Source organism: Limanda limanda, chromosome 12 (genome assembly GCF_963576545.1).
Source record: "Limanda limanda chromosome 12, fLimLim1.1, whole genome shotgun sequence".
Classification (NCBI taxonomy): domain Eukaryota; kingdom Metazoa; phylum Chordata; class Actinopteri; order Pleuronectiformes; family Pleuronectidae; genus Limanda; species Limanda limanda.
The window spans coordinates 23,161,586-23,188,635 of record NC_083647.1 but is presented as its reverse complement, the minus strand read 5'-3'; the positions used below and the strand labels follow the sequence as shown (position 1 = coordinate 23,188,635).

General features: G+C 45.4%; 1 protein-coding gene across 5 annotated transcripts in view; it reads left to right on the top strand.

The window, feature by feature from the left end:
* Positions 1-27,050, top strand: part of numb (NUMB endocytic adaptor protein) — a 41,036-nt gene extending 13,986 nt beyond the window's left edge. For 2 of the 5 annotated variants that reach the window (XM_061082930.1, XM_061082931.1), the window contains exons 2-11: positions 7,049-7,185; positions 11,818-11,892; positions 19,134-19,166; positions 19,913-19,987; positions 20,963-21,103; positions 21,668-21,872; positions 22,042-22,335; positions 22,540-22,683; positions 23,400-23,534; positions 24,898-27,050. In XM_061082930.1, the coding sequence (XP_060938913.1) occupies positions 7,060-7,185; positions 11,818-11,892; positions 19,134-19,166; positions 19,913-19,987; positions 20,963-21,103; positions 21,668-21,872; positions 22,042-22,335; positions 22,540-22,683; positions 23,400-23,534; positions 24,898-25,655 (1,986 nt within the window). In that variant the 5' untranslated portion in view covers positions 7,049-7,059 and the 3' untranslated portion in view covers positions 25,656-27,050. The remainder of the gene's footprint in view (positions 1-7,048; positions 7,186-11,817; positions 11,893-19,133; positions 19,167-19,912; positions 19,988-20,962; positions 21,104-21,667; positions 21,873-22,041; positions 22,336-22,539; positions 22,684-23,399; positions 23,535-24,897) is intronic. The other 3 variants (XM_061082933.1, XM_061082932.1, XM_061082935.1) reach the window with 3 other exon arrangements.

Below are 27,050 nucleotides of genomic sequence, written 5' to 3'. Positions count from 1 at the left end.
TTGGGGCTCGGCGTTAATGAGACGAGCTGCAGGACGCTCCCTCTCACATTGTTCTCCTGCACTTGAACATTGAATGTCAATAATCGACTAGTAATTAAATCAGTTGCAGCCCTGAGCTGTAGCTTAACATGTCCGATGTGAATTTCCCAAATCCGGTTGGTTGATGGTTGAATTTAATTTGTTGTGCTGTTATTGTTGTAGTTAGCCAGGTCGATGGTCCCGGGCTTTGACCCCATCTTTGACTCACGCAGTTTGTCCTTGACATTTTGGTTTTTCGCGCCACTTCACATTTGTGACTGACTGTGCCCTGTTTTCTCTGTTTCTCTGCACTGCACGCTTTCATTTGCTCCTTGTGGGGTTTCTCTTTTTTTTCCCCCTGCCCCTCTTAAGCACGCCAAGTCACAAACTGGGGCCCGGAAAATTGGATTACCACAGTAACAGCATTTTTCAAATTCTCTGTTCATATGGCCGTTTGGGAGCAGAACAGAGGCGCTATTACCTCGAGTCGACCGGCTCCCTGATAACAGGGCTCAGCAGATACGCCCGGGCCAGACATGCTTTGCATTACGCATGGCAGGCCTTTTTTGATTGAGGCATCCTATCTCATTGGCGCTCTCCAGAATATATACTCAGCCTGAGCACAGAGGACATGGGACTCCCTGAGCAAAGCAGTAGAACATAGGATGAAGAGTATCAGCTGGCACAGCGGTGGGACCAGTCATGAAAGGAGACAGTGGGGCCCTTTTTGTCTTGAATTGCTGCCCATTCTCTCCCTTTCTGTCCCTCTCTCTGTCCCCCTCTCTCTCTTCCAAGCTCACTCACTTCTCCTAGCCTCTCCCTCCCTCTATCTCTTCTTTGAAACCCAACCGCTGTACTCATCCCTCGGATCCTTCTGCAAGGATTAATCAGTTTTCCATTCCTGAAGAGATTATTCAAATACTGTTACATCTACAGCCAGCAGCAGCAGCAGCACTCCCACCCTCCTTCCCAGGCAGCTGACTGAGGGGAAAACTCTGATTCTTTCCCACTCTTGTCCTCTATTTCTGCAGATTTCTTCGCTGTTTGTCCTTTGTGTGTCTCCTTTATCACCACGGTTGACACTGTATGTCCGTATGTTGCTTGCTCATTGTGGGAACTGTTGTTTTTTTCTCTAGAAACTTAAGGTCTTGACCTTATGCTGACATGATTTAGCTCTTAAATTGGACTAAACAGAATATATTTTTATTAGAAACGATTCCTCATGTTGCCATGGACTTTTGTGTGAAGCACTTTGAAACCTTGTTTAGAGAATTGCTATACAAATAGTTATTATTATTATTATGATGTCTATAATTGTCCTGTGAACCCGTTGGTGATATTGCGTGTTAGTCTCTAGAGAGCTCCCTGCTTTTTGTGCTTCACTTTCACTTGTTTCTGTGTGTATGAACACACAGAGTATAAACAGCCCTTGTGTAATTATCCTCATTAGTGCTGGTGGGAGCCCAGCCAGAGATCCTCATGGTACCCGACTGTAGGAGCTGTGACAGCTCCAACTGGGTTCAGATCCTGCTCTCCTACACCAAAGCCTTCACCTCCCCACCTCCTCTTCTCTACAGTCCCCTGTCCCTTTCCTAATCCCCCTCTCCATGCCTTTCGGGCTTTTTTCTCTTAAAAGCTGCCCAAACTATTGCTGTATTTTTGTAAAAGTTGACTCTTGGACATTCAGCTCCCTTCTGCCATGATTTAGACAAACATGTTTCTAGGCTTAATGTGAGCCACATTTCTATTTCTGATCTATGATTATTTTCCCTGTCGTGCAGCCTCTGCCTTTAAATAAACCAGCCCGAAATAGTCATACTTATGTTTTACTGTGATATTAGTTGTTGGAAGGAAAGCTTCACCTTTGAAAACTGCTGTTTGAGAATAACAAGAGGTTTGCTGTTGAAGAGACAGAGAAATAAATCTAAAGACACCAGCTTGAAGACTGAATACAGGACTAATACAAAACATTACATGTTGGAATAACAGTACTTTGAATAGTTTTGTTTCTTAGATTTGTATTGAGCTGTTATTTGTCTACTTTGCTTGAAAGTATATAATTCTTTGCTCTGCCACTAATGCCTGTAACGTTTGTAAACTCTGATGTATAAGGTCAGAAACTATCAGTGTCTGTTTTCCTGTAGCTTTGAGTCACCTCCTTGAGGTCATAATGTTGCAATGATTTCGATTTTAATCCAGTTAAAAACTATGGAAGAAATGCTAATGCACTGAGGAAAGTCATCCTTAATTTTAATGAGTCTGGAGTAAGAACAAACCTGGGGGAAACGGTTCTAATGCATTTTTCACAGTTGCCTTCTCCTTCCTACCTTTCAACTTCTTCAGCTGCTCACTTTTTCCTATTTTCCTAATTATTTTACTTCATTCCGCCCGTACTACCAATAATCTTGACTTCTCTTTACCTTCTCCTCCCCCGTCTCTATCTGAAGTGGCTTCTCCTTCTCAGTCTAGCACCTTCTCTTCTTACCCTCCTCCCTCTGGATCTTGGCCAAACAAAGTGCTAAACCCACCTCACATGACCCACACCCACCCAGCCCAGCACTCTGCAGCAGGCGGACGCAGACAGATTTTTCCCTTCACTGCTCATTCTGCGCTCTGTGCCCTCTGGCCTTCATCCCTACCTGCCAACACCGCACACAGCAGACACACACACATACTCGTGGTAATGCTGATTTCATCCACAAACTCCGTGTTTGACATGGGATAATAACCATGTGTTCCACCTGCTTTTGACCTACCAGTCTGCTGTCACAGGTTAATCCCCGGCTGCTGATGTTGACACACACTCTCGTCTGCAACTGGAGACAAATTCACTTTGCTGTATTACATTGTACACTGCTTCAGTATCGATAGAGAATATTTGCTTAACAAAGTATTTGGATTGACCGGTTCATTAAAGAGTTTTGCTGCAGGGTTTACACTTGGAATCAATGCGAGAGTTTGACAAAACCAAACGAGCAGTGTCAGATTAGGGTCTAAGTCTCAAGCAAGGTCGGGGACTAGAGTCAGATGATCTGTAATGGAATCGTTCAAATCGATCACCCTGATGAGCCCAAGGTAGCCAAAGGAGCGCTGTAAATAATGGATGGTGTTCATTTGCTGTGACTGCATTCTTAAAGAAGACATATTATGCCTTTTCATTTCTCTTTTCCTCTAGTGTGTTATATAGGTGTTTTGTGAGTTTTAAAGTTCAGCAAAGTTAAAACGCCAAAAGTCTGTGGTTCAGGGAGCTCCTCTCCTCGACCAAAATGCCTTGTTGGTCGTCCAGCTGATTCTTTTGCATTCTCAAGATGTCACAATTCCCACATTTGCATGAAGAATGCCTAGCAGCTAGTCTGACACGCCCACTTACACAGCCAGGTAAAGCAAGAGCAGAGGCCTGACATTTCCCTACATGCACTGGAAGAGGTTGACCAATCACAACAAAGTGTGCCAGTGGACCAATAAGAGCAGATTAGGTTTTATCGGTTGGAGGGGGGGGGGCCTTAAAGAGACGGGAGTAAAACCAAGTGTTTCAGACAGAGGCTGAAAAGAGGAGCCGCAGCAATAGACAGCCTGAAAAAAGTGATGGGTTTTCTGAGCATAGAGGCCTTTTTAAAGTTATAACACAAATTAAAAATCTAAATCTGAGCAGGAATTGTCTTGTCTTGTTTGGATATAACAGATCAAAATGATAAAAATCTTCAGTGGGAGGAAACGTGTTGTTGGGGGATTCTCATTATCTTGTTTGTTTGGCAACACTGCTCATCAGATTCCTGCTAATGGTTACACATGTTGTACAGCGAGTCCATCAGGTGCATATGTTTGGCTCAGCGCTCACACTTCACCTGTTACACACAAACATAACGAAGATATGCTCTCTTTCCCACGTACATGAATATGAATGCGCTTTCACCTACATTCCTGCTGCCTCCTTATTTGTCTCTGTTAGACTCTGCAGTCGTCAGGAGAGGAGGTGTGTGGGTTGTAAGCTGGCAGCTTACTGTGTTAAGTGATTTAGAAGGTGAGTTTAGTAAGGCGCTGGGAGTTGAGGCAAAATATATGGGACATTAATGATTTACATCTGCCTGTGAGACCAAAAAAACACCCTATTATCTAAGAATAATAGTTTCCCGCATCTGTTTGTCCCTGGGATAAATTCAAAGATGCTCTTCAAATTGGCAGCAAATGTGCTCGGTTCTGAATTTGCGTTTTCCTGAACAACTCCTTCTCTCCAAAGAGTCACAAAATATACATAAATTAGTAAAGATATGTTTAAAAACACCAGCACAGTGGGTGTTGTTTTGTGTCTGGTGACAATACGATGAGTGGATTTGAGGTTATAATATTTACTCATAAATGCGTATAGAGCACACTTGACACAAATGCTGTTATTTGTTGCACCGAGGACGAGGCGCTCGACAACAGACAAATCTGTTTCCCGCCTGCTCCTCCTCTTCACTCTGCAGGCTGGAAGCAGGCAGCCTGTCACTGGCACCGCACTGAGCCCAAACATGATATGACCTAAATAAACGAGTGCGTTAGGAGAGCCGGAGTGAGGGATGAAGCAATATTCTTTCCCTCCCTCACCCAGCCGTCTTGTTTTCAAACACTTCATTCTACTGCGGGCTTAGACCTCTCACATGCCCGTGTGCACAGTGAGATGGCAGACGCACACATCGGAGTCGGAACGAGTGTGTTTACGTCCTGGCACCTGAGGAGCTTATTTGGCTTCAACTCCACAGGTGCTCGCACTCTTCTGAGCTCTTATTGGACCTTGTTTCCGGCTCCCATTTCACACAGCTCATCTTGCAAATTTATATCTCTACCGAGTACCTACATTATACCTCAGGGGTCATAATCGTCCGTGAATTATGCTGCAAATAACAGGTGTAAGACAAGAGGTGTCGGCTGTGCCACGGAATAGCTTTTATTAGAGAAGAGGTGACAAAAATTCACCAACTATAGCCAAAATCTCTGCGTGAACTTGGCATCTTGTTTGCCAGCTTGGCCACACTAGTACTCATTTGGCCAAGTGACGAGCTGTCATATTTGGAGTGGTACCAAGCTCCACCACAGGTTTTATATTGTTTAAAGTGCGGAAACATGCTACCTGAGTCCATGGTCCACTCCAGGGTTCCTCCTGTCGTGACAGTAGGAAGTTTGATGTGTATGTGTGTGTTTCAGTGAGCAGGTCAGGACTCTGTGCTTCATTGTGTCGCTGATCTGGAGCCTGACAGGCACAGATAAGACAGCCTCACCTCAAACACACTCTACACCCCCTGCCATTAGCGGCTCACAGGACAGGTTGCATTATGCAAACAGACAGCTCAGTCCTGTGAGTGTGTGTGTGTGTGCATGTGCGTGCATGCATGCAAGTGTTTGTGTAGTTAAGTCGCTGCATATGTGTGTGATCGCTGTGAGCATGTGAGTGCACGCTGCTGTGTTGCTACTTGTTCTCCTGTGTGTGTGTGTGTGTGTTTGCGGACAGTCAGTTCACATGGATTAAAGACCTTTAATCCAGCCAGATCCTCATCAGCTAAGAAGTTAGTGGCTACAACTTGTGAGTCGAGGAGTTTGCTCTTTGCTCATGTGTTAAAAGTCAGAGTTGCTCGGCTGAACGACTCCTGGTCCCCATTAATGAGTTACTCCAGAAGACTCGAGCCAGTCTCTCTATGATGGATGCACCTCTCAGTTCCAGTTTGGATCAGCGACTTTTAATTGGGCCTCGGCTTTTTTGTGCCTCCCATTATCCCCCCCCAAAGCCAAGAAGACATGCATGCGCTGTCTGTTTATAGAAGTGCATTAAGCCATTAATGTCTCTCTCTTGTGCTTTCTCCTCTCGATGCACAAACGTGCGTGGGAGGAAGGATTGTCACAAGTTTTTCTTTACAGAGAAGACTATCGACTATACATACAAGCATGCAACATTAATCTAGATTCTTTAACTCTGAATCTTAATGTTTGCTCCTTGGATTCAGCTCGTCCTGAAGAGACACAACGACGGAAGGGACTGATTTCTAGAGTTTGTAGAAATTTAGGAAAACGTGTGTAAGCTTAACAGTTGGATTTCATAAGTTATCTGTTGTTCCCTCTGTAGTTTTTGCCCCATCACATTGTTTGTCAGCAGGACTATGCAAAAATTACTGAACAGATTTTCACGAAACTCAGTGGAAGGATGGCACATAAGCAAAAAGAGAACTTAATAACATTTGGTACAGAACTGGACAAAAGGGTACATCCAGGAATTTGTCATAAGTCTTTGTTTGTGAGATTTGCTTTTTAAATCTTGTCACCAATTGCACTTGATGAAAAATAATCTATGAGTGTTTGCAACTTGCTGGGGCTTGGTTGGATTTTAGGGGACGGCTGGGCCTTGGCGGAGGTCGGCGCTCTACTGAGGGCCATTCCAGTTTTTCCAATTAATTACTTTCAAATATTTCCTGGCATCAACCGGTTCTGCTGTAGCAGCGGAGGCAGCCAGAGGTTCAGGAAGGGCACGCTGTAGTTAATGAAGAGAGAGAGAGATGTAGGAGAGGAGGAGTAACAGGTGAGATAGACACAGAGGGAGATAGATTTCTTCACCATCAATCTCACCTGTTATAAATAAATAATCCTCATTGTCAAGATCTCAGCGGTCACTTTGGTGTCTTCAGCACAATCATATCCATCAATGAGAATGTGTTTCTCCTGTTGAGACTCGAGACAACACTTTACTGTGTTATGTTTTAATCTCTTAGAATTCAAATTTAGAGACAATAAACAGGACACATGTTCTTTTGCACAATCCCCAGTGTCTCATCCATCATCAGACACGGGACAGACATTCATTTCTGTGTTGACAGACACTATTGACTGCTACATTTCCCAGACTTAGAAACTTTCATTACTTCTTAATAACTGTCTTTGACGCTCCTATTATTAGCGTTTCTCCAGCTTTCCCACCAGTTTTGCACCTTTTTTATGTTTTGCTGCCGATGACTTTGCAGTTTTCACCAATGTGTTTTAATAAAATATCTCTTTCTCCTCACAGGGAGCTCAGCAATGAATAAGCTACGGCAGAGCTTCCGGCGGAAGAAAGACATCTACGTGCCGGAGTCGAGTCGGCCGCACCAGTGGCAGACAGATGAGGAGGCGGTCCGCACCGGCAAATGCAGCTTTGCAGTCAAGGTGACCCTCCCCGTTTCCTCGCACTTAAACACACCTGCATACACAAAATATCACACATTTTTAACAAACACACAAACGCTCACATAGAGCACCGACCTCACTGTAGCACACTCACACCCCTGAGAAACTCTCATGTTGGCTTTGCTCCCCAAGGACGCTGCTTGTAATTAATCATAAGCTATCAGAGAGTGTGAGCACATATTTTATCTAGGTTGCAAATTTATATACTGTATCCTTCTACAGTAAATTGGGGGGGCACTATTGATTTGTGGCCTCCAAGAGTTTTCAGAAACACTTGAATCATTACGTTAAACACACAAAATGAAAGAAAAATCCTCCATTATACTTGACAAATAAACTGGGGTCAAACTGAAGAGCGAGTCCCTCAACTCGGTAGAATTCTGATGCAGAACCTTGGTGTGTGCAGTCTCCGGTGCTCGACCTGCGGTGCTGCAGTGGATGAAGTGGAGAGTTCACTGTATTGTGGCAACAAAACCTTCCCCATTTGCAAACAGAAGCACAAAGTCACGCTTCCTCTCATCGCAGGGGTCCAATGTTCACCTTAGCTCGGTTCTAAAGGGGAATTGAAAACGGGAATGTTTATCTGAGAGCAGACGAACTCTGTGTGCGGTTCAAAGTGTGTGTCTCACATAAGCCGGAGCACAGGTTATGTTTTTTTATATTACCTGTGTTTCATTTGAGAAAGGAAGGTGAATTGGAAATGCACTCGGGGGGGTTAGTGGTGTGAATATAATGGAAGGTAGTGAAGAGCAGGATTTATATCTCCTTTAATATTTCTTGGGTGAGCGATGTGTAAAAAAAGCTCTTACTTTGTAGGATACAGATATTGTAATGAGTCATGATTTATGTGGGATCTTAGTTTTGTTTTTGTTCAGGTCTATACATAGACTTAAGACTCAGAGATGTTGTGTGTCACGTTACGTGGGTAATTAAGTGATCACGCTGAAGTTTGTGTTCAAGTGATCATGTTTCTGATCTGTTGGTTTTAATTAGTGACTTAATGCTATAAAAACAGGCCTGGACGTCAGGATCGACAGCCGAGACTTGTGATTTCAAACTTCAACAATATTTCGATTCATTGTGTACATGTGTGTCAACAGGTTGGCTCCTGGCCTCAAATTGAGCTGCCAAACATTTCAGCCAGTTTGTGAATTTCCCCTTAAGCTGACTTCCAAATGTTCCCTGGACACACGTGCTCATACATACCTCCCCTCCCCCAAACGCTCCCCATAAATTGTCTCTCAACGCTGATCTCAAAGAAACACTTGTCTTTAAGCAACTGCTCTACTCTGTCTTCACACATCTGTAAAGGTGTAGATGAACTAGGAGTTTTAATTTACTACTTTCATGATGTGCTCATTATTTTCAAGCTCTATCTTTTGCAAGTTGCCTTGAAGGAAAGAAGTTTCATTAAAGTTCTGTAGATTTCTCTCCTACAGTTAAAGTGCTGGTTCTACATAACTCAACAAACCAACAAAGTGAAACCTGCTCTGCCACTCTCACCAGCCAGTGGAATACCTTGAGATCTAAACCTGGGTAGCTGACCGTCCTTGTGCTGTTCTAAAGATCGTCTCTTTACATATTTACATCCGACAGCGAAACGCAGACTTTGTCCCGAACAATTAAAAAGCTCTTCTGAGATTGTTTAGATTATCACGATTACTTCTGCAGCCGCACACACTTCTCCGCCAGCAGTTTTTCCCCCTCTGCACTGGCTTTCACTGTGCCAATGCAACCTACCATGCTACTCCTCTGTGCCTCCCCCCCCCACCTCTCTCTCTGCTCCCTCACTGCTGCTGTAGGTGCCTCAGAGGAGCCTAGTTGTGTGTGGGTTGGGATAGTTGCAGTGGAATTATCACTGACTAACGCACAACACACTAATTATCAGAGGAGTCGGTTTTAAAGTCGCACTGGGGGGGGGGTGCGGGTGATATAAAGATTGGGGGAAGTTGGAAATTATGTTATGGCTTGGGGATTCCCCCCATTGCATTAGCATCTTTAATATAGACCCAGTCTGTCACTGATCACATTAAAAATGTTATCCCTGATTTAGTAAAGCTTGTTATTTGCTTGTATGTTAAGCAGCATTTGTGTTTATTTGTGTGTACTTGCATGTCCTCGTTAAGTTTAAATCATGTAGACTTATTTGCATAAAAATGAATGTGGGTTTTCGTGTAGGCTTGTTTACTGCAAGTATCCTCACGTTGGAAACAAGTCACATGTATACAAGTCTTCTTTTCACAGACTTTCTATGGAATCTGGCAGAATTTGTCTCTCAAGCTAACTTATGGCCAATACCCTATGTTAATTCCTGGAATCCATCTGGAACACATCTGGAGGATTCCTATCAGCAAAATCTGTACAGAATATTCAAACAATACAGGGCTGCTCTTGACCTCACATGCTCCTCGTCAGCTGCTATTTCAAATGTTTACTGAATGTAGATTTAAGCACATGTTGCACTTTCTGTCTTTCTGTATTTGCTATGTTAATTTACCAAAACTGGTATTGCACCTACAGCACTTTAATACAAATATATATTATGTAGCCCAATTCAGGATTAGTTACCCAGTTAAACTGATCCTGTGGTCGGCCCAATAATAAACATGGATTTCAGATCCTAATTAGCCTCTGCGTGTACATCAGACTGTTCAGGAGATATTAATTCCATTTGTTCGAGTTGCTTTTGTTAAGCACGGATATTAAATATGAATGTCGCAGCCCCCAGATTGTCGCAGCCAGCTAGTTACTACCAGGAGTTTGATGGTACAACAAACCATCTGTTGTGACACTTCAAGCCTCCCCTGCGTTTACTCCTCTCACCTTAGTGACGTCTCCTGGCAGATCCCTTCATTAGTGGCTCTGCAGCTTCGACTGTCCTCACTACCCACAGCTGCTCCCTCACATCACTTGTCTTTAAAACACGTGTTTCTGTGCACATCTCTGTTTTTAACGTGCAGGAGTGTATACACACAACTTGTTCTAGTACCGTGGTGTGACTCAAAGTCGTGGCGTCACACTCTCAAAATAGCCTGGACAGAGGGTGGGGGGTGTCAGACGGCGGTCAACATCACTTGCTGTGTGTGTATGTGCAAGGAAAGGGTAAGGACTTCCTCTCCGGCCCCACATGTACAATGGCTTCTGGGCCGGTCAGGGTTACAAGTCTGGACTCTGGGGTGACACACAGCAGGGTGTGATGCTGCTTCAAGTCTAAGACGAAGGGAGGGAGGGACGTGTTGTAACGTGGTTGGACGACAGGATTTCCCCCAGGAAAAGTATTGTCAATCATTCACTGTAAATTCCTCAGCTACTGCTGGCAAATGTATATAAAATCTTTCCTGGCATAGACGGAACGATAAACTGATGAGTCAAGAGAATGATCTGCAGATTACATTACATTACATTTCATTTAGCTGAAGCTTTTATCCAAAGCGACTCACAATAAGTGCATTCAACACCGAGGGTACAAACCCAGAACAACAAGAATCGAGAAAGTACAATTTCTTCAAAAATAAAGAAAAACTACAAAATGCTATAAGTAACTGCCATTTAAGCACTACTAAATTCTTAGTTTTTAAAAAATTTATTTATTCAAGGTAAAGTCGGAAGAGGTGTGTTTTTAGTTTGCAGCTGAAGGTGTGTAAACTTTCTGATGCCCAGGTGATTTGATAAAAACTTTAATGGCTGTCAGTGTACAACTCAGCCAAGGCCCAGCAGTCCCCTTATAAAACCACATTTAAAACCACTGGATTTATATTTGTTTCTGCACTAAACTGCACACACATGAATATCAGTCCCCTTAATGTGCCTGATCATGATCCATGTATTATTATTAGAAAGAGAAATCAACAATCGGCTTGCTATCTTGCATTTAATGAAAGTGAAATAGAGTTCCTGGATCCACACCTAGAGTTAATGATTCTTCTTTGGGTCATGCCCCACGCCTCCAGCTTCTATTCTTCTTCTACCCAACAAACACAGGATGGGGTTGACCCTGATGAAGGCCACACGCTGAAACATATTGGTCTAATGTCATAAGTCAGTGGGTGGTGCTGTGATACAACGGTTGTGAGATTTGATATGTTTTCCTTAGACATACAACTGATCCTAGAAAGGTTAAACAATTGCTGTAAATCATTCCAGGAAAGTTAGTTTCCTGCAATCGACAACGTTACCTGATCTGATGTCATCTGTATTTGCGTTTGATCCAAAACAAATGATCTGCTGCAGGTCGGGTTTCTCCGTCCACACGGAGCCACAGGAGGCGGCTGCCTGTCCACCAGCTTCCTTCCATGTTTCTGTTTGTTTCTCTCACTCTGTGTTGCATCTATTCATAGTTCTTTGGCGGGTTCAGTGTTTTCAATAGCAATTTTTAGCACTTTCAAAGATTAACCAGGGAGCAATTAAACTGTGGTTGACCTCAAAATGTTAATTAATTAGGTTTATAATTCACCAGTCCCAGCGTACCAGGGGGATATTTATTTAAATACCCAATCTAATTCCAGAGTTTATTATGGTAAATAAACTTAAACTTGATTAGAGATAGCCACAGGAAAGGTTTGTCACAGTTTCACTTAATCTCTCTCTCTCTCTCTCTCCTCTTTCCTGCAGTACCTGGGACATGTGGAAGTGGAGGAGTCCAGGGGGATGCACATATGCGAGGATGCAGTGAAGCGGCTGAAGACGGTACGTTTCACAGTACTTCCAGGAATGAGGCTGTTAAAACACCAGACATCCTCCTTCCTCTTTATCTGCTCTCTTTTTTTTTTTTTTTTATCTTTTCCTCCATTAATTTCCGTCTCTTTGAAACCAGAATGCAACTGACATTCTCTAACGACTGTTTCACGACAGCCCTCTATCTTCTGTCACTTTTATTCTCCTCAGTGTTTCGTCTGTGTTCATTCCTCTGTGCTTAGAGGCCTGAGTGGGGCTGATTCTTACCATTTGACAATGAGCGTCTCCACCCAGCATGACCTGCACACAACCTCCAGGGGTGCTGGGGTCTGTTCTGAGACGTCTCTTCCTCTCCGAGCAGAGTAGATAGGCCGGCGTGTACTTCCTGCTGCGGCAGATTCCAGCGGAGTTGCACAAAAAGGAGCAAATTCCAGTTTGGGGAGCAGGGGAGGGGAAGGGGGAGAAACTGAAGAGCAATCGCTTTTCCATGCTGTCAGTTGTTTGCCAAGGCCCCACCCAGTTTATATAGTCGTGTGTGTGTGTATATGAGGCTGACTATGAAGTCACAGACAAATCTGAGTCGACAGGTCTGTTACCGGGGTCTGAATGATTAGATGATATCTTTATCAGGAGGATCCTCATGTCAGGAATCATAGTTGCGAAACTCCTGCTTATAGTTCCTGTAGTAAGCGTTCAGTAGGACCCACACCCTGTTTCTCCTGTTATCAACACTTTTGGATTCTGTTCAGAGCCGTTAAGTTGAACTGCATATGCTGAGTCAACTTCCACCTGATGCGTCATGAGCGTGTGTGTGTGTACTTTTCAGATCAGGTGTAACTTTTGCGTGATTCACCCGTTAGTGTTTTACACGTCATCGTTTTCAAGACACGACTCATGGCTGACTTTGTTTGTTTTTCAGTGCTCTCAAAAAATCAAATCCTTGCTGGAGATAATAATAAAAGTGGACGACGTTCATATGAAATCAAGCAACACAAACACACACACACTTATACAGCATTACGTTTTATACATGCTTACATATTTACTTACAAACATGCACATACTTGTAGACACCTGTTAGTGTGTGTGTGTGTGTGTGGGTGTGAGAATTAACACACACACACACACACACAACTAAATCACACACTCCGAGATGGCCTGAAGGCAAATAATTTTTCTCACACAGCCACACACACTGGAAAACGTGTACCCATAGAAACAGCCGACAAACACCCTGAATATACACACATGCATGCTCTTACTGTGAATACACACATGCATGCAAGCCTAATATACACACACACACACACACACACACACACACACACAGCACATGCACTCTGGAGCTTGATGAGGTCACATGGTGTAGACACAGAGCCTGAGGCCGTGAGATCTTATTGAGATCCAGTCATTTTCATAAGGCACATAGAGCCAAATCAAAAGGAGGAGGCGGGTGCTCCTGTCTCCTGTCCTCCTGTCTCCTGTCTCCTGTCTCCTGTCCTCCTGTCCTCCTGTCTCCTTTCCTCCTGCCTCCTGTCCTCCTGTCTCCTGTCTCCTGTCTCCTGTCTCCTGTCCTCCTGTCTCCTTTCCTCCTGCCTCCTGTCCTCCTGTCTCCTGTCTCCTGTCTCCTGTCTCCTGTCTCCTGTCTCCTGTCTCCTGTCTCCTGTCTCCTGTCCTCCTGTCCTCCTGTCTCCTGTCCTCCTGTCTCCTGTCCTCCTGTCCTCCTGTCCTCCTGTCCTCCTGTCCTCCTGTCTCCTGTCTCCTGTCTCCTGTCTCCTGTCTCCTGTCCTCCTGTTCTCCTGTCCTCCGTCTCCTGTCTCCTGTCTCCTGTCTCCTGTCTCCTGTCACCCTGTCTCCTGTCTCCTGTCTCCTGTCTCCTGTCTCCTTTCCTCCTGTCCTCCTGTCCTCCTGTCCTCCTGTCCTCCTGTCTCCTGTCTCCTGTCTCCTGTCTCCTGTCCCCTGTCCCCTGTCCCCCTGTCTCCTGTCCTCCTGTCCTCCTGTCCTCCTGTCCTCCTTTCCTCCTGTCTCCTGTCCTCCTTTCCTCCTTTCCTCCTGTCTCATGTCTCATGTCTCATGTCTCATGTCTCATGTCTCCTGTCTCCTGTCTCCTATCCTCCTGTCCTCCTGTCCTCCTGTCCCCCTGTCTCCTGTCTCCTGTCTCCTGTCTCCTGTCTCCTGTCTCCTGTCTCCTGTCTCCTGTCTCCTGTCCTCCTGTCCTCCTGTCTCCTGTCTCCTGTCTCCTGTCCTCCTGTCTCCTTTCCTCCTGCCTCCTGTCCTCCTGTCTCCTGTCTCCTGTCTCCTGTCTCCTGTCTCCTGTCTCCTGTCTTCTGTCCTCCTGTCTCCTTTCCTCCTGCCTCCTGTCCTCCTGCCTCCTGTCTCCTGTCTCCTGTCTCCTGTCCTCCTGTCCTCCTGTCCTCCTGTCCTCCTGTCTCCTGTCTCCTGTCTCCTGTCTCCTGTCTCCTGTCCTCCTGTCCTCCGTCTCCTGTCTCCTGTCTCCTGTCTCCTGTCTCCTGTCTCCTGTCTCCTGTCTCCTGTCTCCTGTCTCCTGTCCTCCTGTCATCCTGTCATCCTGTCATCCTGTCATCCTGTCATCCTGTCTCCTGTCTCCTGTCTCCTGTCTCCTGTCTCCTGTCCTCCTGTCCTCCTGTCTCCTGTCCTCCTGTCTCCTGTCTCCTGTCTCCTGTCTCCTGTCTCCTGTCCCCTGTCCCCCTGTCTCCTGTCCTCCTGTCATCCTGTCCTCCTTTCCTCCTGTCTCCTGTCCTCCTTTCCTCCTTTCCTCCTGTCTCATGTCTCATGTCTCATGTTTCCTGTCTCCTGTCTCCTATCCTCCTATCCTCCTGTCTCCTGTCTCTTGTTTCCTATCCTCCTATCTCTTGTCTCCTGTCTCCTGTCTCCTGTCTCCTGTCTCCTGTCTCCTGTCTCCTGTTCTCCTTAAGACCGTGACGATCTGACCCTCCTCAACCTAATCACATGTCCTCATCTGCTTTCTCCGACATTTTTCCTCCTTGCTTCCTAAATCCTAAATCCTATAGACCGTATTTGTAAGCTAGCACAGGACGATTTTATCGATTGGCATCATCGGTTGTTTCTCTCTTCACATCATCTTTCCTGGGAACTGGGCTTCCTCCGGTCGAGTCCTGGCAGCTCACCTGTGTGTCTGAGGGGCTCGTCTTACAGGAAATGCCATAAAACAATCACTGTTGGTTGGGAGCTGTTTACTGTAAGAGGGTTTTCATTCATTCCCATCAAAGGCATTTGTTTAGTCCCCTCCCAGGTTTGTTTCCTTGTTGTGCAATCTGTGGCTGTAAAGCATTCTTGTCTCATTCATAGTCTGCTGACTTACCCCATAATCTTTATATCAAGATGCCATCGCACAATAAAAATAGAATTTCCAGACTTTGGGGAAGTTTTTCAACTACATAATTTTCCTTATTTAAAAATTCATAATTCTGTAACATTTATATTCACACCGGGGCTGAGAGCAGTGGAATAACAGAAGTGTTGTGCTGCATTGCGTCGCTCTGCACTTTCATTTCCATTTCTCTAATTCTCTTTCCATTATAATTAGTGATGGAGTTCAGTGATTTTTCAGACGAGAGTAGTTTGTTAATTCTGCACTTTCATCCTGCCTTGCTCCACATTCATCTTCTTAAAAAGAGTAATACGGTGATTTGGATCAACAGAACAAGGATTGAGTCATGGATTCCTGATCAATGATGTTTGGGGCCTGGGGCCAAATGAGGTTTCTGTTTTTACATCTTGCATCATTTTAATGGGACGTCTTCTCATAACATGCGGCAGAGGGGAAGCTGGCAGGAAGGCTTTCCCCTGACGCCATTTATCCATGTCAGCGCTAAACCTTCCAGACCAACCCGGGTCCTCCCTCTTTTGAACACAGTTGGCGAGGTCCTGACAGATCCCACTTCATCCTCACGGACTCTTTAATTAGCTTGCTGTTGCAGCTAACTGTTGCCAGGCAACAAATACTGCCAGTGTAAACTCTTATTTCCAGGAACTAATAACCCACATTTGTCTGGAACCAGGCCCTCACCTGTGGGCTCTCATTGTCTCATGTGGACTAAGTAAAGGAAGCTGTTTCCTGAAAATCAGCTAGCATCTGCCAGACAGCAGCCACACCATCAACACAATCTGGCAGCACCGGGCCGAGTGTTCCCGGGCCAGAGGAGAGAGATGAAGAACAACAGAGAGATAATTCTCTCTGCTGCATCAGTAGGAACAACAGGGAAATACATGTGCCATAAGCTGGAGGGTGTGTATTGGTAGTGTGTCAGTCAGTGTGTGTGTTTTGTGTGAAGACTCCAGCTCTGAGCCAACTCCATTGTTTTTCCCAGCAACCTTTGGGACAGTAATGAGAGTTTTCTCGCGGCTCTGCGACCTGTGACTCAGAGGGAAGGATGGAGGCGGGTGGAGGAGGAGGAGGAGGAGGAGGAGGAGGAGGAGGAGGAGCAGGAGGCTGCATTGCGGTAGCGTCAACCTCCAAGCTGCCCTTTTTTTTTTTTGTCATTGTGTTGTCACTTCCTGCCGTTGCATTTGGCCACTGGCCCGGTGTTGTGGTGTATTCCGTGTTCCATCAGCGGGAATGTTTTAGCTGCTTCTCAGGAGCTCATAGAAACCAAGGTTGTTTCCTCTGTGTTGACTGGGTGAGGCTCCCCCACCATGATGCTGGCAGAATTTCAATTGTGTTGGTACATCAACACCCAGTAGCCTCAGGCTGCATCACTGACATGTATCAGAGTCCGTCGGGTGGTTTGTGTAACCTGGCCGTTTCAATTAGGGCTTCTGGTGTCACATGGTTTGCAGAGTTGCCTCTGACGCCTTTTCACCCTCACTAGAGATATTTCCTGTGTAAACACCAAAGTCAGGAAGCTACACAACAAAGTCTTCATCCAACACAGAGCATGTCCTGAACTCACTCAACACAACCATTAGAGCCCGGCCAGTATGACCCTCATGTGCTGGGATAACAACTTTTATTTTGCAGAATTTATGCGTTTAGGTTTTCCTGAATTCAAGTTCTATATATTTGGTTGTATTTGTTTGTATTCACAACAAAGTATATAGTTAATCTATGAACTGTCAGGCCTCAATCACAGTCCTTTGCCATAAGGATTTGAAAACAACATTTAAGGAAACAACTGTCATGGTTCAAATCAGCATCGGACCCCGAACAGCTCACATGCACCTGTCCTGCAGCGTGGTGGCTTGACCGCTGTCCGTGTCCGGTAAAGTAATAGGATGACACACACTCTTATCTTGGACTAGAGATATCTGTAGCTCCGGTTGTGAGGTGTGACTGTCACAGATGTTACACGAGATGTGTGCTTTTTATTGTCGCACATCCAGCTGGTGGTTCATGCTGTTTTTTTGGGCACCAGTCTGGTAGTGTCACAGTGATCCTATCACCAAGAGGTTTCGACTGTGTGTGTTGACGTTGTCTTTTAAAATGAGGTGTAGTATTTATCGACACACAAACCCTTGTTGGGTACAAAGTAAGTTTCGTGCTCCAGTTGTTTTGTTCTGGACGTGTCGGCTTCATTTTAATCTTTCAAACCTCAGCTTTTCCTTCCTGCCCACAAAGCTTTTTCCCCTTCTATAGTTTCATCACCTATTTAATACCAAAGAATAATGTTCTTTTTGCTGGTGTTACACTTTTTTTTGTGTCTTTTTTAAGCAGGTTTTAATGCAGAGAAATGCCTTCAAATCCCCCTCCCCTCACGTAACCTCCCATTCTAGTTATCACAACCTTATAGATTTCCCCCCCCCTAACCACCTAGCATACTAATACTAGCACACTATCAAGTGCTGAGCTCATTTGGAATGAATCTCCACAGCTGGTTAACACGTTTAATCATGCATTAACATGGGGCTGTGGGTGCTGTCTCCACCGCGGCGGTGTAACAGGAGCGGAGTGGCACTCCTTTTCACAGCTTATGGGGAGGAGAGGAACAATCAGGGAGCCGGGGGGAGAAAGGGAGGATTAGCACCAGGCCGGGTCTGGTTGTGGTGTCTTTATGCGGCTGTGGTCGGCCTAAACTTGACCCTGACTCCAACCAGTGAACATTCACAGACTCAGAGGTCAAGCTGCCGCCTGTGGGAATCTGTTTCTGTCTGCTGAACCTAGGAGTCAGAGGAGAAAGAATGAAATGGGTTTAACAACTCCGCAGATACACCCACCTGAAGGTCTGCAGGCTGTATCTCCTCTGTCCAGGCAGCTGGGTGTCACTGCTGTAGTGTTGCAGACTTGTTGCTGTCGATTTCTGTCACAGAAGAACTTGAGGGCGTCACTTCCTGCTGCCGGGGTGATCGGGCGGGCAACAGTAATGTGGTTTACTGGTTTCCCGTGTTGTGGTAGTACTAACGGTGATCATAAACTCATAAAAACAGTAACAACCACATTCAAACATCTGTCAGTTTGGAATCATGTGGAGCTTCATGATTCCATTATCTCTCTCTCACTCACTCACTCACTCACTCACTCACTCACTCACTCACTCACTCAATCACTGTCTCATAGACTGTATTTGAAGATGAACGATTTCATTTCTTCCTCAAATTGTACAAACAGCTTTGTACCGTGACTTTTAGTCTGGTCAGTTTCCAATCCACTGACATGGAAGAGGTGAGGTTTATGATTTTTACAGCAGACACAAAATATTACGCTGTCATGTCTTCAATCTTAATATACAGTCTACACATAAACTCTGTATAAAGAATGAAGGATGCGTCTCCTCTTCCTCCCTTTTCACCAAAATAAAGCTAAAATGTCTTAGATACAGTCGCTGCCATCTTGTGCTTTCAACGTCACTTGCTGATACTTGCACTCGACCAACCGCGAGTCAGTCTCAGCTGTCAATCATGACATTTAACCCCTCATTTTGCATCAAATAATTAAAAGCATCAGAATTTGAAGTGTACCTTTTTTAAGTGACTTTTAAGTTTGATCCATGTCCCATCTGCTTACATGGCGGAGAGGGGGTTTATTATCTATTCTGCCGACATCCAGATGAATTTGCTTCTGTTTTGTGAGCCGTCATGTTGTTCATCTTCATATACAGTCTATTCTCACTCACTCACTCACTCACTCACTCGCTCATAACCCACCTTCACCTCAACAAAACCCCCAAAATCAAATCCCTCCCCGTAGGCTCCAGTCAATTTTTAGCCTTCCTAGGTAACATGTTCATGCCTTGTTCCTCCCTCCGTCTCCTCCATCCCTCTCACCCACCCTCCAGGACAGGAAATTCTTCAAAGGATTCTTTGCAAAAGTAAGTTATTGCTGTGTGTGTCTTGAGTGTGTCTCTCTCTCTCTCTTTTATTCCTATTATTAATATAATTTTTTTCCCTCCTGTCACGTAACACTTCACCCTTTTGATCACGTCTGAAGGCTGGAAGCAACACACACACAGACACTGATGCACGGGAGAGATCTGTCTGCAGAGAGGCAAACACACTGATGCATGTGTCTGCGGGCAGGTGGGGGTGGTTTAGTGTGGGGTGGGGCACTTCTCTGTGTTAGTGTGTGTATTTCTACGTGTGTGTGTGGGTTGTTTTTTTTGGATTAACAGGCGTGCCTTCTCTCCGTTCAGCCCTTCTTCCTTGAACCAAGAATGGAACAATGAACGGCTTGTATGGATGAAAAGTGACTTTTTGGTGCACACACACACACACACACACACACAGATATTTTGTTGTAATTCTAACCCATGTGACCACCACTGTCGACTGCATCTGTGCACCAAATCTCCTTTTTTTGTCTTTGATTCAGTTTTGGGGAACTAGTGAATGACACAGCACTCAGAAAAAAACCAAATCCCTAATTTGTGTCTCCTCTTTTGTCTCTTACCTGGTGCTTTCTCTTTGTTTACAGGTGTGTTTTCTCTATGTGTGTGTGTTTGTTTGTGTGTGTGTGAGTTGAATAGGTACAAAGGGAGCTAATCATGGAGGACATGGACGTAGTGGAGCGGTTTCTTTTGTTTCTTAACTCGTTCCTGTTCCTTTTGTGTGTTGGCAGGCCGGGAAGAAGCCGACGCGGGCCGTGTTGTGGGTGTCGGCAGATGGTCTTCGCGTTGTAGACGACAAAACAAAGGTAATAATAACTCCCTTCGTTCCTCTTATCACAGGCCTGATCAAACAGAGAGCGCTGCCGGAGGAAGCACATGTGGCTTCAGCAGCATTAGAGCTGGAAGCTGCTGAGCTGCTGGAGTTAATAATGGTGGCGAAGCTGGTCTGGTCTAGAGACCTAAAAAATGAAAAAGGCCCTTTTGGAAATACGTGCTCACGGCACCTGTAGGAAGTGCGAGTTGATTTAACGCCTTCACATTATAGGTCACAGGGACACCTGCTGGAAAGTGCTGGTAATGCATCAAATGTAGTGTGTTTAAACATTCAAAGCACCTGCACTCGTTTAAGAAAACTCGAGGATGTAGGTTATAAACAGGAGGAATTCAAAAGAGCAATAAAAAGAGGAGGAACATGGCTGTAGTGTTTTCTATATCTACATAATGTATCTGTTTAAGTTTCATTATTAAATTCCCTCGAATAAACAAAGGCCATTGTTTTGTGTGCACATCTAATTTAAAGTGTACCTACGTAAGAACCATAGACTGTAACCAGTCTTTCTGAGGTGTGTGTTAATTTCTGTGCACACACACCTCGTAAGTTAATTGTTAAATTGTCACTATAATAAAGTGATAATCGTTCATGAGACTTCTTTTACCATGTGAGCAAATGCTGTAGTTTCAGGAAATATATTGTTTAAAGGTCCAGGATCTTGTATCTCACCTTGAGACCTGGTTCTGTTCTTTGTTTGTATTTATTTTGTTGTGTTAAAAGCAAGAAGAGGATCCAGGATTTTGTGAGGTTCAGCGTTGTGTGTGTTCAGGTGCAGACAGCTGCTCCTGGAGCTCATTGTAGTTCAGTTTTATTCAAGCCCCCTCGTGATCTTCTCAGTGAAGTACCCTTCATTCATGCAGCACTTGGAACAGACTGGAGTGAAAGTCACTTGACCCTGACCACAGTTTCGAAGCTGCTAATAATGAGGTAATGGTTCTTCTCTCTGCAGGACCTGATCTTAGACCAGACAATAGAGAAGGTGTCGTTCTGCGCTCCGGACCGGAACTTCGAGAGGGCGTTTTCCTACATCTGCAGGGACGGCACCACGCGGCGCTGGATCTGCCATTGTTTCATGGCCGTCAGAGACTCGGTGAGAAATCATTGTGAAGCCTCATCAGCACTAATACACATATAAGAGGAAAAGGGATTATTCCCTCAGCTTGAAAACAAACAGATGGCTCAGCACCACACACAGTACATAATAAAGTACATTTACATATATTCTTTTTACCACACTATCATTATATTTTTATACAACGGCATTTTGATTGATTTTTTTTTATAATAAAGCAATTTATCAAGGTTTATTAAGTTGAATATGCTCCCTTTTCATCTCTACAAGTACTTTGTTCTTTCAGTATCAAAATTTATAGAATATTTTGGGGTTTAAACTGTTGGTCACCATTTCTGTTAAATTGAACACGAATGATTGAAACATGATTCAAATAATTTTGTTGTTGCTCCAAAGTAAATGAGATTTATATCATTTAATTATATGAATTAACTGTTAGTGAGCTCAGGTGAAGGAGAGACCGTTATATTAATGTCACACTGCGATGGTTGTGGTCGGTAGTCGATCCTCCAGTAACTTGTGATTTGTTACTGTAAATTTGTTTCATGTAAACATGATTTGTTTTCCATGGTCTCTTCCCAGGGAGAGCGCCTCAGTCACGCTGTGGGTTGTGCGTTCGCCGCCTGTCTGGAGCGGAAACAGAAACGGGAGAAGGAGTGCGGGGTCACGGCGACCTTTGACGCCAACAGAACCACCTTCACCCGCGAGGGCTCGTTTCGTGTTACCACAGCAACGGAGGCGGCCGAGCGGGAGGAAGTGATGCGGCAGCTACAGGATGCTAAAAAAGGTCCGTTGTTATTGTGTTGTTATTCCCTGATCTGGGGAATTGGTTGTCCAGTTTCACTGAGGTGTTCTTGTGAAACCACAAAGACAACAGCATGCAAACCATCTGTACAAATCTTGGTAATTTGGGTTATTTAACTGAGGAGTTTTGTCTCACTGCTCTTTCCCAACAGCAGAGACGGAGGTGACGGTTTCTGGGAACTCGGTGACAAACTCCTCCTCCGCCCAACAGGGAGGAGGTTCCCCCTCTCCCTCGTCCTCCCCCCCTCTCTCTATGCCCGGGCTGGGAGCTCAGGCGATCCCACGCAGACACGCCCCAGCTGAGGCTCTGGCCAGGCAGGGCTCCTTCAGAGGCTTCCCCGTCCTCAGTCAGAAGACGTCTCCCTTCAAAAGACAGATGTCGCTGCGGATGAACGAGCTGCCCTCCACCATGCAGCGGAAGTCCGACTTCCCCATGAAGAATACAGGTTGGACTGGGATCCTGAATTAACTCTCTTTTCAGTCTGGTTTTAGAAATATATAAAGCATTACTGACTAATCAAACATGAACACATTACCAGAACTCAACCATTTTCTCTCTTCTAATGAGTCGTGTCCTTTCTTTTAGGTATTTTACTGATATTTTCCCCTCTATTAACTCTGGTTATCCTCTCCCTGGTGTCCTCCTGTAGTTGCTGAGGTGGAAGGTGAGAGCGACAGCATCAGTTCGCTGTGTACTCAGATCACGTCAGCGTTCAGCGGACCCCCGGAGGACCCCTTCTCCTCGGCACCAATGCCCAAGCCAGCCTCATCCCCCCAGTCTCCTGTAGCTCCAGGTAAAACCTCCTCTTTCCGCCTTCGACATCTAACGTGTGTAACTGGGCGTCTGCACAGCTGTGTTGTGTGAGAGGCTGCGTGTGTGTGTTAGAAATAACTCAACAACATAGGCAATTAATCAAGTTGTATTTGTTTTGCCCATATTCACAAATCACAGTTTACCATGGCTCAGTCTGCATCGGTCCTCTGATGCTTTTCATTGCTCCTCTGTTTTTTTTACTGTCTCATAGCTGCCTTGAGTTATTTCACTGTACCAGCTCAGAAGTGCTTATAAAACATTTTAGTGTCCTGCAGCTATTAGTTTAAAAGTCTAGAGACCGGAGTAATAAGAGTAATCAGCTCCTCAGCCATTTTGCATTTGCCAAACAGAACTGCTCAGTTTAGAAGAGAAACGATGAAGCTCAGATTAGTCGCTCACTGCAGCTGACGGCCAAAAGTTATTTGTAGCCAGAATTTCTCTGGGCATCAATCCCATTCATCAGTTTCCCACATTTCTGCTGAGTTTGTGATTAATTTGTCTCCATAGGAAAAGAATAAACTTAAATTATACTGAGTGCAATTGAATTTGCAGTGAGAGAGTCGGTGCCTGCCGTGTAATTTACATGTGTGATTAACACTCGTCAAGACTTCCAATTAACGACCCGGTAGCACTGTGCATGTCTAACAAGAGTCGCACGCTTGCTTGGTACTAGCATCTGTCTTTTATCTGCTGTAGTGATCAGCACAGCTCCTGCCTTCTCTGTTGCCGCTGCTACCGCTAACCCCCCAGTTCTGCCCCCCGCCCTGCCTGCCCGAGAAACTAACCCCTGGGCCAAGACCCCAGCAGGGGCCCCGGCCTCAGCTCAGCCAGGTAAGAACAGGATGCATGAGAGTGAGATACCGACGGGACAAATGTGGGGTTTTGACCTTTTGGATGAATCATAACAGACGTGGAGATACAGCCACTGACTGAATGTCACCAAGTTAGACGAGTGAAGTCTGATTGTACTTTGAAAAGAGGTCGAAGTTTTGATCTTCTGCTGCTGCTCTGTTCGACCGGGGGTTAATCATTGTGGTTTGACCTTCTGATTTGACCTTCTTATCAGCGAGGTCAGCAGTTGCAGCAGCGACTCACTGAGGTGTTTTAAGCACTTTCAAACTCTTCACACCTGGTGGATGCGAATTTGTGAGAAACATATTCTCCTTAAATCTGAACACATGATATGATTAGGGTTGCAAAATTCCGGGAATATTCAAAGTTGAAATTTTTCCATGGGAATTAACGGGACTAAACTGGAAATGTTGTAGATAATTTATACTAACTGTATTTACCTTGTCATATACAGACATGAATATAAACATTTTGTTGTGTCATAGGCTGATTTGAGCCCTGAGGAAACTTTGGGCACTTGACTATATGCTTCTGCATCGTTGTGTCATTCTTAACATAGGTCTTTGCACAGTATCTGCAAGTGTACACATCCTTTCCTTCTACATTGGATGAGGTGAAATGTCTCCACACATGAGATAGTGCACGTGGCATTGTTCTGTAGAATAAGATGAGAAAAAAGTTTGTAAAAAAACACTAATGCAATGCCAGAGATATAAATAGTTAGCCACACAATTGGAATCGTCTGTAAACATATTTTACAATTGATGGATAAATGAATGGAAATAGGCTAGATGAACAGATGAACAATCCTCAATCAGCATGCTAATATATTTCCCCAGTAATATCATGGAAACTTACCTGACTAGTCCTGCACTCTACAGCAGGCCTCAATAGCCCTGCTGTAGAGTGAAGGATGCTGGGAGTTATCTGTGCATGTGATGGAAGAATGCACAGTGGAGGGTTGAAACTCAACGTGCATCGTGTGATGCATTCCATACATCTTTAAAATAGAGTTTTGAATCATGTTTTTATTGCTCAGCGTTTAATTTGCGTATTTTTTTTTTTTTTCAAAATTCCCCAAATTCCCGAGCTAAACTTTCCGCCCCTTTGCAACCCTAGATATGATACACGTAGATTCAGTGTCACGCACACTGCAGGTCTGGAGTCATGAGGAGCAGAGCTTTGTGTTACTTCCTCAGTATTTAAGTACTTTGGAAGCAGGAAGTGATTTTACCTGATGTGACTCAACTTGAATCTGTTCAATTCCCTTTTTTTCCAACGGTAACTTTATCAGTAATATTTGTGTCTGTTCTTTTCTTTTCCGTGTGCTCGCCGACAACAGGAGGTGACTGGTCGTCGCCTCCTCCGGTGATAGTGGAGCCCCCCCCATGCTCCCCGGTCCTCCCGTCTCACAGGCGCACGCCATCAGAAGCCGACCGCTGGTTGGACGAAGTCACCAAGTCCGTCCGACCTCCGCTGCCCAATCCCATCATGGCGCCTCCCACGCAGGCGTTCCCCCCCCCTGTGCAGATCCCTGTGGCGTCTGCTCCTTCTGTTCCCTACATGACCTCACTGCCCCCCCCCGTCGTGCCCGTTCTGCCCCCCCGCCAGCTGGCCTTCCATGGTCAGGCTCCGCCCACCTACCCCATGTCCAACGGGCTGCCGTTCCCTCAGGCCGGCGCGCCCGTGGTCGGCATCACTCCGTCGCAGATGGTGGCCAACGTGTTCGGCTCAGCCACGCAACCCCAGCCGTTCCCCGTGGCCGCCTCCACGCCCCCCCAGCATCACACCCCCCAGCACCACATCCAGCACGTGGGCCACATCAGCCCCTTCATCAAACCCCCCCCGCCCGCCGCCATGAACCCTGTACACCTCCAGCCATCCAATGGTAGTGTGACCTTTAACGGGTCAGACAGCTGGGCCTCTCCCTCCCAGCTCGCTCCGTGCTCCCTCGCCACCGAGCCGCCCCCCCAGCCGCAGGAGGACGTCTTCGAGGCCCAGTGGGCGGCGCTGGAGGGCCGCTCCCGCCAGCGCACCACGCCCTCGCCGACGAACCCCTTCTCCACCGAGCTGCACAAGACCTTTGAGATTCAACTCTGAAGATTGTGCTCGAGATGAGAGAGTAAAGGACAATGAGCACAGGTGGGCGAGCGACAACAGAAGAGAGAGGGAGGAGTCTCTCGGCCTCATCTCGGCTCTTCAGCGGACGATCTCAGCCGGGCTGAAGAGAACCGGCCGAAACCGGAGAGCAGCGGGTGAACCACCAGGGAGCAGGACTCTGCACAGCTGCTCCCCAGGCTTCTCATTAGCATCGTCTGTCATGTCTTGTTTGTGCTGTGGAGCTCCGGGTCGTCATCACCCTGTGGAATCACTGTGCAGAGCCACACCCAGCCCCCCGACCCCCCCGCCCGCCCAGGTGGGGCCGGCTCCCGTCCCCTGCCTTCCTTTGCTTGGTCCAGCTCCCAGCGCCCCCTGCTGGAAGGACGACGCCTCCATCACCTGGCAGAGGAACTGCAGCACTGAGAGAACTCGGCTTCCAGACGAGAAGTTCTCATGATTAACTTTCCAAGCAGAAGAATGGAGTGAGACAATGCCAAAATCTTTATTTTTATGCATTAAGTATATTTTAAATAGCTTTGGAATCTAACAGAAGAGTTGTAAGTAATCTTGCCAAAGGCACAGGCTAGCTACAATGAGACAAGTTTATGTTCGTGTATACAAGAAATGACCCTATATATTATACATAAAAATATATATATCTATAAAGAATCTATACTGTACACAGCTCACAGCAGTGCTAATTTTTAATGTGATGTAAAGAGATTTTTGTGAAGGGACAGCTGCTTTACTGTTGTGTTTTACTGTTTTATTTTTGAAGAAAAAAAAATCTCTTTATTGCCGTCTCCTGCATCCTGTGATTGGATGTGAAGCATCTCACTGTAAATACGGTTTCATTGCAGCAACAATCAATGTGGACCTGGCAGTGGTGGTGGTGCCCCCTGGTGGCCTCTCTCACCTGTACTTTTAATAGTTCAGTACACATCAGTACTTAACGTTTTCCTCCCTCTGCCCCCCCACCCCCGTCGTTCATCTTGTGTGATAACAATCTTGCTTGTTTTTCTTTTCTTTTTTTTATTTAACACACATAGTAGGATGTCTTCACTTTTTTTTTTTTAGTAGTTGATTTCGGAATTTTAATTTTGCACAAGCACTAAAGTAGATGATTTGACCTCCCAGGTGACCTTGATCCACATGGTCTGGCCCCCCCCCCCCCCGACCTCCGTTAGCCTGCTGACGCTCAGCACAAAGCTGCAGCGAGAGAAGATGATTTTATCTCTCACTGTCGGATTTCTCTCTGTCCTGCTATTTTTTTTAATCAAACCTGTGAATACGATCTATTCTCTGATCTATTTTTCCATTTTGTAATTATTTCATTACTTTATTCCACTTCTTTGGAGAAATACTGAAGCTAAAAGATTGAATAAATTGATGGTG